General features: G+C 44.1%; 2 protein-coding genes across 7 annotated transcripts in view; one reads left to right on the plus strand and one right to left on the minus strand.

Moving 5' to 3' along the window:
• The window catches only part of CNKSR2 (connector enhancer of kinase suppressor of Ras 2), a 207,655-nt gene extending 200,949 nt beyond the window's left edge, over window positions 1-6,706 (plus strand). For 5 of the 6 annotated variants that reach the window (XM_066545420.1, XM_066545422.1, XM_066545421.1 and 2 more), the window contains 2 exons: window positions 640-836; window positions 3,867-6,706. In XM_066545420.1, coding sequence (XP_066401517.1) covers window positions 640-836; window positions 3,867-4,082 — 413 coding nt within the window. In that variant the 3' untranslated portion in view covers window positions 4,083-6,706. The remainder of the gene's footprint in view (window positions 1-639; window positions 837-3,866) is intronic. The other variant, XM_066545426.1, reaches the window with a different exon arrangement.
• Window positions 6,707-7,868: 1,162 nt separating this feature from the next.
• Window positions 7,869-9,656, minus strand: KLHL34 (kelch like family member 34). Its single transcript, XM_066571647.1, has one exon. It carries the CDS (start codon window positions 9,654-9,656, stop codon window positions 7,869-7,871), a length of 1,788 nt encoding a protein of 595 aa, XP_066427744.1.
• Between the last annotated feature and the right edge of the window lie 5,607 nt (window positions 9,657-15,263).

Raw genomic sequence — 15,263 nt, forward strand, 5'->3', positions numbered from 1 at the left:
GGTTTGCCATGCTGCTAGGTCATGGTTGTGCTCTTATATTTAGTCTCTAGTTTGCTGCTGAACCACGAGGTAATAGTAAAGTAACAGATCAGCATAAGTGGCAGCATTACTGACTATTGAACAACACCACTGAGTATCAAACATAAGAGACAAAAATAAGTGGGCTTTCTTAGGACCTGTCTTCCCAGGGCCACCATGTTCTTGAGTGCTGTTATCAGCACTCCAGTCTGAGATGTGATCCCTGATGGGCTTTTAGCAGGGGCTTCCTCTGCTTGTAACAAGGAAGTCACCAGAACTAAGTAACTGCAGTACCAGAAATCTAATTTCTGGTAGTAAGTCACTCTAACATTACTGCAACTTGCACTATATTTCTCTTTTTCCCTCTTTCTCTGCATATCAAGTTTTTACATTCTTGAAAGTTTTTCTCCCTTTCTTGTGAAGGCAATAGCAAGAAGGAGCAGTGGCAGTGCTCTTTTCTGGATCTTAGGAGGTGTAAAATATTCTCTTTATGGTCTACTTAAACCTGTTAAACATTTGGCAAAGGTTTTTGATAGGTCTTCATGTAATCACATTAATGATACATTGTTGCTTTCTCTATTTTTTCCTCCTTTTTTTGTTTTCCCCTTTGTCTCATTACAGTTGAAACTATAGAGGAAAAAACAGCAGACTCCTTGCAAGATTTGTACAGAGCCTTGGAGCAGGCCAGCCTGTCTCCTTTAGGAGAGCACCGGATTTCCACTAAGCTGGAGTATAAGAAATCTTTTATAAAGAGGTGTAGCGATCCAGTAGTCAATGAAAAACTGCACCAGCTGCGAATTCTGAAAAGCACTTTAAAGGTGAGATAAAGCAGGGAGGAAAAATCCTGCCCCAGGGTTGGATTGGGCTGCATTGTAATCAGAGATTATTGTGTGCAGCTGGAGTCCAGGCTGAGCCCAGTGTGCAAACAAGGGCGATATGGGGAAGCACTGCTTGAAAAGAAGAGGAAAAATGTGCCTGGGAGAGCAGTCAAAGTGAGGGGATCAGTTTTAATTTCTTTATTTTCTTGCATTTAATTTCAGTCAGCTGCTCCTCCTCTAGCTAGTTTAACAGAAGTTGACACACCAAATTATTGGAGGAAACCTTAATCCCTTTTTTGTCCCTGAACATTTTGATTTACCAAAACACATTCACTTTGTAATTGCCAAAGTCTAAAGTTAGACAAAGCCAGCCTTTAGAAGGGAACAGTATCTCTTGCAACACTTGTCTGTTTTCTAATTGATGAGCTTGTCCAGGAGGAAATTGTGTGCTTGTTTTCTGTGTAAACTGATAGGATCATTGTATTTAATCAGTAAGATTGATTAAATAAGTAGTGATAATGATAGATTTGAAAATTTATCTGGTAATTTTAAATGTACTACAGCTCTTTTAGCCTCCTTGTCAGCTTCCTTTGTTTGTTACAGCAGTTTCAGTTATGCCCTGATAGAAATTTCAGCAAACAATATGCTGGATTTCCTCAGGGACCCTGTTAACTATATTAAATTACCACATTTTAAGCCACCAGATAATTGTACAGTGCATTTTGTAACAGCTTTCATCAAAGAGGGCTTCATAAACATTAATTAATTTAGTTTTCTATCACCTAGAGAAGCATTTAGACAATATTATTTTCATGCTGTGGGGCTCCCATCCTGAAAAGAAATCCTACATGTGCTTAACTTTCTGTACTGTATCATCTCCTTGAAGGCAACTTGCATTATTATCTTGGTATGCAAGTCTTTGCAGAATTGAAGGCTGGCAAAACAGGGCAACATTCACAGCTGTCCATGACTTCTACAAGCATGAGAAAATGAAACAAAATCTCAGTGCTCTCACACACGTCGGGGTGGCAGGAGGTTCATGCCGTGGCTGTGGGTTTGTCCCATGGTGGGGTCCCACACCATAGCTGTGGTTCAGGATCAGCAGCCTGCTGCCATGCTGAATTGTCTCTTTGTTAGTGGTTTTTGATACCTGAGATACTTTATACCAGTGGCTTCCTGCAAATGAAACTGCTTTCCTTCAGGGAAGTCTGAAACACAGCACAGCCTCTTGATCCAGCGGTGCCTGTGTTTGTGCTTCTCTGGAACTTCTTTCCTTTGGACCAAGCAAACCCAATGTTTTCATTCTCTGTCCATGAGCCATATTTTCTAAGCCTGTCAGCACTCTTGTTTGGACTGTGATTGGTGTAAATCATTCTTACGTACATGAGACCAATAATGGGAAATGCAATGGCAGCAAGGAGCAAAGACAGATAATTGTTTTCTGCACAGAGCAGCAGTGTAGTGACACATGCTTGGTTTGCAGTGACATCATGGTAACTTGTGACTGGCTGCATTACATCCCAGAGCTCCAACTCTGCCATACTCTTGGCAATTGTATCAAGCAGTAGCTGCTGCTATTACCCAATCAATTAGTCTTTCTTTCTATCAGTACCTTTGATTTTTCCTTCCTGAATGCAGCCAATTGCACTGGCCTGTTGGCACTGATGTTCTGAACTCTCCTTGAATTTTATCCTACATAATAATATCCAGAGACAGTCCTCCAAACTGCTTCTGGCTCCTGATGTCCTAAGTCATTAATGAAAGACTCCTGTGCTCTCTGTCCTGTGATAACACAAAATCATTCTCCTGTCATTGAGTATGGGCTGCCTGGCTGGTAGTGCAGAGGTATGGGACCAGCCACAATCTGTGAGAAATAAGTTATGGCAGCTCAAGCTGGTGATCAGGAGTTCCCATGGTTTCTTTCCCACAGCTTGCTCTCAGCTTGCCCTCTCTTTCTGGAAATGAGTATTCTAGCAGGTAGTGTTAATTTGCTGTTGTTTGCACAGCAATGAAAGCACTGCTTATGGAAGTTGTCTCTGACCCTTCTGACCTGTCCCATCATACACAGCTTGATATTTCCCCTTGCCATGCTACCCAGAAGGATTTATCATACTCATAGTATGGGCATGGAAGATGTGAGTTAGCCATGAGGAGTGTGAAACCCATCTTGCAGGGAGGTTGGAGGGAGGATTGCTGGTGGCCCTGCTATTCCTGTGCTGAGGAGCAGTGCTGGAAACCACAGGTGTGTGTTAGCTGTGTTTCCAAGGATTCTGGCTGTGGTATCCAGCTTCCTCCACTTGCAACAACCGTGAATGGCTGTGGGTACATCTGAGGCTTACTGTCACACTCAGCTCCATGAACAGTCACCAGAGAGGGTTTAAGGTACAGTCACTTCCCCTGCCTCCATGGGGCATCATGAGGCACCAGCAACAATGTTTTATTTTCCCCTTTTCTGCCTTCTCTCTGCCACATCAGTGGTAGAAGAGGTTGCAGCCAGCAGCCCGTGGCATGCAGTAGGTCTGTAGTGAAGATGAGCTCTCATTCCCTGGGACTCCTTGCACAAACCTTTGCAATGCAGAGCTCAGGTGCCTCAAGACAAGCCTGTAAGGAGATGTAGCTGTGCTGTGCCTGTGTCTGCATCCCACACACCCACGCAGAATTTCTGATCTGATCAAGAGCAAACAGATGGCACTTTGCTGTGTGAAACCCGTCCTGAGAAATGCAAGCAGCTACCAGCAAACGGGGGGGGTTTGCTTTGTCTGGGGCTGAACACGGGGGCAGGTGGGGGAATAGGAACTTGTACTGAGGGTTCTGGACAAGGCAAGAGAAGCCCAAGTCCCACAGGGGAATGTGGGACACCCTGTAGAAAGGCTCCTGTGTGTGAGTGCTCAGAGATCAGATAGTCCCTGTGCTTTCAGGGGCACCGAGGCTCGAGTTGTACCCTCCATCCTCTGCTTGCACCCACATGATTGATTTTGTCAGTGACTCGTCACTTGCATTAACTCTTTGCTTGTTCCTTTTCTCTCACAGGCCAGGGAAGGAGAAGTAGCCATTATAGATAAAGTTCTGGATAATCCAGCCTTGACGTCTAGAGACTTTCAAGAATGGAAACAAATGTACCTTGATCTCTTCATGAACATCTATGAAAGCAGCCCCCGGAGGGACTCTGTTAATAGCTCATCTGAGGTTGAAGCACTTATAGGCTCCTTAGCACACACTCACTCGTACATAGAAACACATGTATGAAAGGCTCTCTTTTTGTCCATTTGCTACACCCCAGCCCTTTACTCAAGTGCATAAAGTAGTTTTTATATCAATATGTGAGAGCTCTAGTAAATTATATTTTAATGTTACTCAGCTGTGTGAAACCTTCAATGGTCAACAATACCACTTCTTTAATGAGGATTTGTATATTTTATATGCTACCAATGCTCTGCTTGTATTTATCTTCTGTGAATTAAAAAAACATGATCTTTAGCTATTGAAGAAAAGGATTTAAAAGCATTTTTGGAAGACTGTGGCCTTCATGCAGGAAGTTCCACATGCTATAAAGCTTTTGTTATCAAAGGTCAGTTTTACAATGATATTTTATATTATATAATTCCAGTATTGCATTGCATTTTTGGAGTGCAGGTACTGTTTTGGTGGTGGGAGAAAACCAATTTTTATATTTCATGAGAAACTCTAGGAGTTCTCTTAAATAACAGGGAAAAGGTGTAATGCAGCTGTTGTGTTTCAGTTTTGTCAAACACATAAAAGGGTGAAAATCAGCGGACAAAAAAATTACTAATGTGAGTTTAAGTGTCAAAAGGTTAGGTCTCATTTCCTTGTGCTTTTATTAAAGCCTATTGCTTAGGTTTACCACCAGTGCAAAGGGATGCTGGTTTGTATTATAATTAAGACCAAATTGTGTGTTGTCTCTTAATCACATTAGGTTAATTTACAAAAAAAAAAAAAAAGTCATGGTACTGTGATTGATGAAGCTTTTGCACTGAAAGTATCAGTATAATGTGCAGATTTTGCAAAAGAGAAAATACAGACTTTCAACATCATTGGTAGCAGCATTTCTTTAGCCCAGAACAGCAGCAGTGGAAAAGGTTTCCAATGAAATGCTTCAAATCTGAGATGCTTTGAAGATTCCCACAATAGAAAAGGAGTGAATAGGATTTTTATTTTTCAAGTAGTTTCCTATGTGTTTTCTGAGCTGTGAAATTTGGCTGTATTGTATGCAGGGATAATGTGTGATGAGAGCAGAATTGAGTGAGCATGGAACCTGAAAAATAACCAAGGAGTAAAAAAGCCTCTGGTTTGCTTTGAAGGGGAAGGGATGTCTCTGGGTTCTGCTGAGTTCACAAGCCAATTAAAATGTTTTAAACTTCCATGAGATTTGTTATCTGCTGAAGACAACCCAGTGAATATGAGGGGAAATAGCTCCTTAGAATTAGGCACATGCCTGAAATAAAAGTGGGAGGGAACTCTTAAATCATATGTTTACTTTTTATGAACTTGGTTTTGAAAAATGTTAAGAGCATGACAAAATATTTCTGCTGCTCTTCAGTATTTTGCTGCATAAGTTAGGACTCATGATTTAATAATGCTCAAGTGGAAAGGAAAAGCCTCCGTTATACTTTAATGAGTTGTACTCTTAACCAACTTGAGACTATTGCCTGTACAGCTCAGTGAATGTACTTTAAACTTTATGAACTCTGATATCTCCTGGCAGTTATATCCATGAAGGGATGAAGGAAAGAATGGACAGATTTTCTTTCTTTCTTTCTTTCTTTCTTTCTTTCTTTCTTTCTTTCTTTCTTTCTTTCTTTCTTTCTTTCTTTCTTTCTTTCTTTCTTTCTTTCTTTCTTTCTTTCTTTCTTTCTTTCTTTCTTTCTTTCTTTCTTTCTTTCTTTCTTTCTTTCTTTCTTTCTTTCTTTCTTTCTTTCTTTCTTTCTTTCTTTTCTTTCTTTCTTTCTTTCTTTCTTTCTTTCTTTCTTTCTTTCTTTCTTTCTTTCTTTCTTTCTTTCTTTCTTTCTTTCTTTCTTTCTTTCTTTCTTTCTTTCTTTCTTTCTTTCTTTTTCTTTCTTTCTCTCCTTCTCTCTTTCTCTCCTTTTCTCTCTCTCCCCTTTTTCTCTCTTGCTCCCCTCTTTCTTTCTTTTCCTCTTTCTACCCCTCCTTTTCTACCTTGTTATTGCGTTTGGATTGCAAATGTTCTGCAGATTTTGCACAACTGTACAGAAGAGTGGCCTTTCTGTAGCCCATTTTCAGTAATCCTATATTCAAGTTGTCTGGATGACAAATCATGTATTAACATTTGTATAGAATTCTGGATCCAGTGTAAGATTTGTACTATTAGAAGAATATTGTTTGTATAAACTGGACATTTATTTACTGCATGGGTACTGACTTGTATATTAAATTTGTGAGGTTTTTGTAAATTTCCCTTAAAAAATGCTTGACTTGAAATGGATTGTGCTATTGTTCCAAGCATTTAGATTCTCTTGCTATTGTTTTACTGGACCAAAAGTAAATATATTCATATGAAAAACTCTTTATATCTGATGGATGTATATGCACATTGTGTAGTTGATTCCTTGTCAAAACCAAGGCAGTTCAGAAGACTTAGATCTGTTGCTATGCAACAGCCATTCTGCCTGCACTTTACATTAGTAAAGTTAGCTTGATTGCTTTAAAGGTGAAAATTAAACATTACAGTTTTTTAAGCTAGTCTAGTGACAAAGAACATGTGTCCTCTCCATTGTGCTGCCTTCTTTTAAGACTATTAAATGTTCTTCTATATATATTTTTATTGTATTAACTCTCAGCCTAGAAAGGGAACACTGTAAAATGAAGTACAATAAATTTAGCTTTTAAATGAACATTTATGGCTCAAGATTCACTTTACTCCATACCAGATTGATTCTGTGGCATCTGACCATTTTGTCTGCATTTCACATATCCGTGTATCTTAAAATGCCCCAGTGTGACTTCAAACACTGCCAGTGTGGCCAAAAGGGAGTGACACTATTGCTGATTTGTTAAGAGACAGACACTGAGTAAAGACTTGTGAAAACCTTCAGTTACCTCCCTCCCCTTTGTACTCTTTGATGAAAGTAAACCTTTTTTGACTGCAGGGTTCTGTAATGCAGCAGTTCAACAGCAAGGAAGCATTTTACCCTTATGAGCAGGTGAGATAAAACAGTGTATGGCACCAAGGTAAATGCCAAGGCATCAGTGACATCCTGTTACTCCTGTAAGAAGCTTCTTGGAGGCTAAGGATAAGGATACCCACTCTGGCCATCTAAGCTAACACAGGGCTTGGACACAAACGAAATGTACATCAGCAGTAGTGTGCATCTTTAAAATAACACAAAATAAACATCTGGAAGGTGTTCTACAACAAAGGCCACTGAGAGAGAAATGGCTTCTATCAAACAAACAGCTTTTAACTTTCAGCTGTAGCTGAGTCTATGCAGTGAAAAGTCCATGCCTCTGTCCAGTAATTTCATGCTGGTTAGCTAAGGCATTCTTGCCTAGTAAGTAGTATATCAAATAATACCTTTTCCTTGGCAATACTTGCTACTAATCCTTGTAGGCATCAATTTTCTAGTCTTTATACAGCTCTCTTTCCTTTTGCTTAGCCATAGCATAAAAACCCAATAGCACTTACCAGCTGGGAAAATTACCTTTGATTAAGAAAACAGAAAAGATGGATTATATTTTTTAATGTTTGAAAAATCCCACTTGCAACACCTATTAATTGCTATCTAGGTATTATCCAAAAGTCAAGGATTACAATTCTCACTCATCACCTCTAAGCAAGCTACTTGCTACATCCTTGCTCAGTGAGATCAGCTTCCAGCTTTATAAATCCTAGATGTGTTTCCTGTGCTGGAGCCAGATTTTCTTGCCTGTTTCCACCAAGCATATGGCTTATCCAAGCAAAACTTCCACTCTCACATTCAGAGCCACTGCAGTTTTCTTCTCCAGGACCGCCCTGCTCACTCATCTCCTGGGATGGCCATTCCTCAGCATGGGAGCTCAGCAGCTGGGCAGCTTCTTCTGGTGGCTGTCACTGTCCTGCTCCTCGGCCACCTCGGAGAGCTGGAGCACGGCACACTGCAGCCCACACCAGGGCAGAGGGGCCTTGCAGATCTCTTCCCAGCCATCATTGTCGATGTCATAGCCAACCACGTCTTGTGTGGAGACCTCCAGGGAGTTTTGCCACTTCTTTCCCCCAATGAGAAGAGCTGTTTCCTCTACCACAGCCAGTCCGTAGGAGAATCGATCGTAGACCAGGGGTTTCAACCGAGTCCATTGGTTTTGATCTGGGTCATACCTTTCTATTTCAGAGAAAGGTTCATATAATCCCAGAAAGGTGAATATGGATCCCCTGATTGTTGCCATCTGATGCCCAAACCGAGCAATGCTCATTGGGGCACATTTCACCCACTGCCCTTCAAGTGAGCTCAGAGAATAAACGTCATTGCTGGTGCTGGCTGGGGCCGAGTACTTGCCCCCAGAGATGTATATGGTGTTCTTGCAAACAGCACTGGCATGACCATGTATCCTGCATGGCAATTCCCTGGCCTTGGTCCATCTATCCCTGCTGATGTCATAGACTTCCACAGATGAATGCAGCGATCCGTCCTCACCCCTTCCACCAATGGCAAAGATATTCTTGCCTAGGACACAGCAGGAAAACTGGCATCTCTTTTCCAGCATGCCCGTGATTTGGGTCCATGTGTTAAATCTTGGATCGTACCGATGGACCTTATTTGTAACCAATAAGGTCTTTCCAATTTTAGCATCACCCAGGGTACCAGTTTGTATTTCCCCACCCAGGACATAGAGGAAGTTCCCCACCACGCACACGCTGTGGTTCTGCACCCTGTCCTGCAGCTGTGTGAGGGTTCTCCATTTGTGGTTGTAAACATCAAAGGCCACCACATCGGTGACGAGCCCCTCACTTGCTGTGCTTCCCCCCAGTAGAATGATCCGAGTTTTCTGGTTCCTCAGCGTGGTGGACTTATCCTGCAGGACAGGCTGTTTGTATACAGATGTGTGATAATTTATTGCTTTTATGATCATGCACTTAATACCTGCTGAGAGCAACACTTCTGACTGTGTGTAGGTTTTTCTCAGCTCTTCCACTGGGATGAGACCATATCTTATGTTCTCTAAAAGGCTGCTTGCATGATCCAGCCTGGATTTATTCTGCTTCAACCACAGCAGGACAAGATTCAACAGGCGGCATTCTTCCACCATGGGGAGATCTGGTGATTGAATCACTGCTAGCAAAGACCTGAAGTTCAGCTCGAGAAGTCCTGACAAATCCAAGTCCAGCAGCTTCCAGACATTTTTGATAATGTATTTTTCTGCAGCTGCTAGGGCATCTGGCAGGTAGAACTTCCTGGCCACGTTGGCAGAGTAGCAGCAGTTTTCCAAGGCAAGATTTTTAACTAAGTACTGATTGCACAAGCCGATAGCATCAGTCACTTGCAAGTAGCTTGCAGCTTCCAAGGTATCCTCCAGGCTTTCAAAGGAAAGGGGCAGCAAGGATGTGTAAATGAAATCCAGGATGTGCTGGAGCCCAGTGGGTGAGACAACTTGTAGGTGAATGACACTGGCTTTAGACTCTTGGGTATAACTTTTGAACATGGCTCGGAAGTAGTCGCTAGAGCATGCCAACAAGGACTTGTGTGCAGGAAACTCATTTTCTTTCACTTTCAGCAAAATGTCACAGAGAAAGCCCTCTGATCTCAGGCTCTGGTATTGGGCGAGCACGGCGGTGCAGTGTGCTTTGCAGTAGGACAGGAAGTAGCTCATGGCAGACAATGCAATGCTTTTCCCTTGAGCTATTAGAGCTAAAATGCAATTAGATATTGAAACAGTTGCCTCACTCAACAGCCATTGTTTGAATGCCCAGCAGACCTCCAGCTGTTAGAGAAAAGCCCAACCCAACCCAAGAAAAACCAAGTCAGTCTCTTGCCTGGCATAGGGGGACAGTTAGTAGATTTGTAGTGAATTCAATCCATTCCTTTATAGAGAAAATAGCTGAATGTGTATCAGCTGTAGGATGCTTACTTTTCTTGCCTCCACAAGCTGCACAAGGATGAAGGGTCCGCAGTTGTGCCCAGCACTCGCTTGGCTGGCCATCAGGTGACAGATGAGGGAGCTCGATGACGGTCCCAATCAATGGCCCTCCATGTCTGCTCAGCCGTCACCCCCAACCCTTCCTGCTCCACGGGCAGATCCCAGGGATCCTCTCTGGCTGCCAGCGCGTGGCTCTGAGCACACACAGATGAGAAGAGAGCGCTGACTTTGCTCCTCTTGTTTGTATTTTGAACTCCTATCGGTTTAGACGTCACCAGCCCGGGACAGCAGCCCCCTTTCCGTCCCCTTTCCGTCCCCTTTCCGTCCCCTTTCTGTCCCCTTTCCGCACGGCCCTGGGAAGCCTCAGCTGAAGATCAAATCAGCACCCAGGGATTATTACGGGAACATTTTCTGAGCCCATAAATCTTTCCCCGGCAGCCACTAAGACAACCAAAATACCGTGATTAGTCACTGGTTGGATTTGACATGCATTTCTGGCTCTTTGCTTCACGTGACACCTCCGTGGCTCACAGCTACCAGAATAGCCACAGGCTCATCCCCTCGTCCCCCTCGCCTGGGAGCCACCCCGAGCGGGTGAGAAATGGGGCCAGAGGAGCTTCCAGCGACAGCCACGGCCAAAGCAGCTGACTTGGAATGACCTGGCTGGAAATCACAAGGGTAACACATTCACACAGAGTGGTAACAAAAATAGATTCCCCCAGTTCGGCCATAATAAACCCAATTCTGTTTATGGAGGAGGATTTGCATAATTGTGCTCTCAGTTACCAGCTGGGAACAAACCCGGAGCCCCCAGGGGTGGGCCAGTGCTGTCTTGCTCAACTTTCTCACTCTCAGTTTGTCCCAATTAGAAGCACTTATACAGGGATTATCCCTGATTTTCACCTGGGCACTTCAGGGTCTAATTTCTACCAGGAATAGCAGCTCTGGGTAGGCTACACATTCTGACCTCTTAAAGCTTGCTTTTATTTCTTCTTTTTTTTTCCCTGCGTAACTCTGGGTGAAGATGTTAAGAATTTCCTCCAGACACCTTTCTTTCCAAATCAAACACCCTCAGGACTTGCAGACCTTGCCAGGGTTGATAAATGCCTGATCATTTTGCTGCACTGTGAGCCAGCAGACTTGGAAGCAGTGAAGGATCCCACAGGACTGGAAAATTTCACTTTTTGCTTAAGCCCAAGGTAAAGCCTTTTTACTGTATTTTTTAATGTTTATTTTGTGATGTCATTAAATTTTGGCTTACCCCTGTAGCTGGGCAGTGTTTGGAGCTGACTGGATCCTGATATGGACTGTGCATGCTGTGTGACTGTTCCAGTGAGCTTAAACTGTCTTGCTAAACAGACTGATATGTACACATGCTCTGCTCTGTTTGTGGGGAAGAACTCCAAAATCTTTTTTTTTTTTTTGTTGCTGTATAGCTCTGAAAATTGATTTCCTACTTGAATCCACTTCCCATCATGACATTATAGGCCACAAATCAGGATCTTGCTAAAAGACCTTGCCCTTTGCTAGCAACACAACATGTATGGGCAGTAGGGATGAGGGAGAAAAGGGATGCTTGCTTCTTTTTCCCAGCAGTTTTGCCAATGTCCAAGTTGGGACAGCTCAAGGTATTTCAGGTGTTAGTGAGGCTGTGCAGGTGATTCCAAGCTTCAGTTTTGATACTTCTCCTGTTTTAGAAGTAGAGAACAAAGGCCAGGTACCTCTGTCACCCCTCAGCAGTCATGAGTCGGTGATGAGGGACCAGGCCTTAAATGCTCCCACTCCTAGAGATGCTGCTTTCCCCAGTTAAACCCCAGCAGGTATCAGATTTCTCTAACATGAGGTGCAGATAAACCTCCCCTGTTTTGAAATAGCAGGTGGGCACTGCACATCACAATTTTCCTGGGAGCCTGAGGTGAGAGGCAGCAGTCCTTGTCCTCCACCAGCCCTTAGCCTGTGCTGCCATAACTGCTCTGACACAGCCAGAAGTGATGCAAAGGCAGAAATGGGGAGAACCCAGAAACTGAACAGCAGAGAGGCCTCTGTGGCCCAGGCCAGGCTGTCAGCCTCCCTCCCAGGCAGATGTAGCCCAGCAGAGGTGAGCATGGCTGGCTGTGTGCCTGGGATGCAGCACCAGGAGGGATCCCGGGCACAGAGCAGGGCTGCTCTGCTGTGGGGCCAGGGCCACCAGCCCCAGGGCATTGCTGAAGTGCCCCGTGTGCTGGTACCATGGAGTACCTGGGGACTGAGGACACATAAATCAATCCACTTCCCCTGGATCCAGATTTGACCAGAAATAGGTTAAATGTATGGCTTGGCCAACGGCCAGCAGCAGCCAAGGAATATTTCTGACCCCCATATGACACTCCTGCCTCCCAGGTGAGGCACTCCAGTCCAAGGCAAGTGCCTTTTCCTCACCCCCAGCAAGGCACTGCCTGGTCTTGCAGCAGTTTGGCTGGAATGTGTAAAGTACCAGCACAGCTCCAGCCACAAGCTCTGTAATTTCACAGGCCAAACAAGGCTCAGTCTGAGCATCCCTGCCTGTGCCCAGAGTGACTCCATGCTAACCCAACCAGGTGTGCATCACTTCCTTTCCAAATGAATTCCATCCATGGGTGTTTATACAGGTCAGCAGCTGGAGCTGATTTAACACCAGTGCTAGGTAAGCAGGTCCCATAATTGTATGCAGACTTGCTGTGCTATTCTCTCTCAGACCTACTTCATCTTCATGGCAAGCCAGCTAATGGAAGTAGTAACAATCATGATCCTTATAAAGCTGTTTATTTGCCTGGAGATTTTTTTTTTCTTTGGCTTATAATTGAAATAAAACCACATCCTTTCCAGTCCCTTGCTCTGGAGTGATAAAAAAAAATTATCATTATCAAAATGAGGTTTTTCCCTGCTTCACTTCCAGGCAGTTAGCCTTGTCTAACTAGGGAGCCTGCTTAGCCAAGACCCTCCTTTGTCAACAAACAAATTATCTTCCTGCAGAAGCTCAGGTCTGCAGCACCTTTGGAAGAATATTTAATGTCCATTAGTGAGAGAACAGATGGTGACTAAACAGCTGACTTACAAATCTCAGCACCAGACCTAGCACTAAGTGGGATGCAGTGGAACCAGGATCTTATTCTCCTTGGGCATAATTTGGAAGATCATATCTAATGTTTGACTCACTAGATGGTGCTTAAAATTAGGGAAATATTAGTGTTTCAATGATGCTGATTTGTTGGGAATAGATAATACATTTTTAATCCTGTGCATCATTTAGACTCTAAATTAGATTTAGATTTCAGGCTTTCAGCATATTTTCTGTTGAAGTGATTGCTCTATTACAGTAGGCAGCCTGAAATAAAAAAAATATTCAGATGTGTGCTGTGAAAAATGCTGGCTTCCACACATGCAGAGGTTTTTTGCTATACAAAATTGAAAAATGGCTCAAGTTGCAATGCCAGGTTCAGTTTAATATTGCAAGTAGGCCATTGGTTAATAAACAATTGAATTATTATTTTAAATGTTGCCAATTATTTTTAAGGGTAAAGATTATAAAAGGAGTTGTACAAGTGATACGAGGCTCATTACTAACAAGTGGCTTGCTGTAAAATATTTGTTATAAAATTCCACAGCAGAGGATTACCAGGCTACATTTTGTTCCAAAAGAAATCAATGCAGTCCAGAGGACAACAGAGTAAATATCTCAGATGCTTGATAAATAACAGCAAAATGAGCCAAGTAATGAGTATAGCCATATAGGTTTCCTAGAAGTGCTAATCAGAAAGATCATATTGATTTAAGTTGTCTTGTAAAAATCTTTGGACTACAGTCTGTTCTTCATCCTTGAATAATCATTCACAGTAGTATTTGGGTCAGCACATCTATTTAAAGCAAAGGATGTTTAGCCCAGGAAAGCAGTTCTTAAGAGCAAAACAGTAAGAGGGAGGAATTTTCTTGCAGCTAAAAGCAATGTCTGGTGAGATCATGTCTGGTATAAAAGCAAAAGAGAAGGTTCCCAGCTTGCATGAGGTGGGCTTAGCTGTGAGGTTTCCACTGGGGCAGGGGGAGGCTGGGGCTGCCTGTGGCTTTGAGCACCGTCCCAGAGGTGCCCACAGGACACTGTCCCTGTGAGCTGGGGAGCAGCACAAGGCAGTGCCTCCCCCAGCCTGGCAGGGAAGTTCTGCAAGCCCTCAGCACCCTGTATCCATGCCTGTGCCACCCCAGAGGGGTCTGTGTCTGGGCACAGCAAAAGCTTTGAGTGCAAGGCTCTGCCTGCACGTGGGGAGAAGAGAGGTTTGGTAGGGTCAGGAATCAGAGCAGGGACCCCAGCAGAGCTTGCTGCAGGACCATGGCTGCTGAGCCATGGCTGTGTGGCACTCCTCTGTGCTCTGGAACAAGAGGAGGAAAGGAGGAAATACCACTGGCACACCTGGGCTGGGAGTGGCCACGTCCCAGCTGGGTCACTCCAGCATAGCTACACCTGTGCAAGAAAGCATCCTGTGTCAAGTTGTGAAAGGCAACATGAAATACCAGACTTTCAATCAGACAGTGCCTCATTTATTCCCTCTCCCTATTTTTTCAGGTTTTGTTTGCCTCCCATGAAGACAGAAGCTGTTCCAGTTTCCACTGCCATCTCAGTGAGTTAGACATGAGCTTCCCTGGTGAATAAAAAAAAAGTTGGAAAATTTTAAACTTGGGTTCCCATTCCAGAGCAACTGCAGTGGGATGAGTCAGGCACTGCAGACACAGGATAATGAAGGAGAATGTGTATCTTAATGAGCCCATTTCAGAGCAGATGCGCTAATAGCTCTCACAGCATCTCACAGCTGAGGGTGGAGGGCTGCTTGGGGTTCATCTGCTCCTGTCATGGCCAGGGGGCACCAGAGATGCTCTGCATTGAGCCCTGGCTTTCACCCCTGGGCAAGCAGTGCTGCCTGGGCTGTTGTTGGGGCAGAGAGGGATCTGCAACCCCTGCCCAGGGGCATCTTCCCTCTGCATCCAGCTCAAGGGTGCTCACAGACACCTCTGGCTGCTGACCTTGCACAGCATGGGTATGCACAGCCCTAGCTGAAGCTGCTCTGCTCGTGGGTCCCTTCTGCACGTATGGAAGCCCCCCTGCTATAAAAGGAACATTTCTGACCCCCATGTGGCATTTCTGCCCCTCAAAGACCTTGGGGCTGGTTGAACTGTGTTCCCAATCCTTATCTGCTTGGGTACATGCAATGACAACAGCTGCAGCTCGGGCTGTGTGAGCACTCCTGGCAGGAGAGCTGGGCTCTCCCTTTGCCCTGGCTGGACAGAGCCAGCAGCTCCCTGCACACTGCCCAGCCCACCCTGGCCTGATTCCAT

Source organism: Molothrus aeneus, chromosome 2 (assembly GCF_037042795.1).
Source record: "Molothrus aeneus isolate 106 chromosome 2, BPBGC_Maene_1.0, whole genome shotgun sequence".
Lineage (NCBI taxonomy): Eukaryota > Metazoa > Chordata > Aves > Passeriformes > Icteridae > Molothrus > Molothrus aeneus.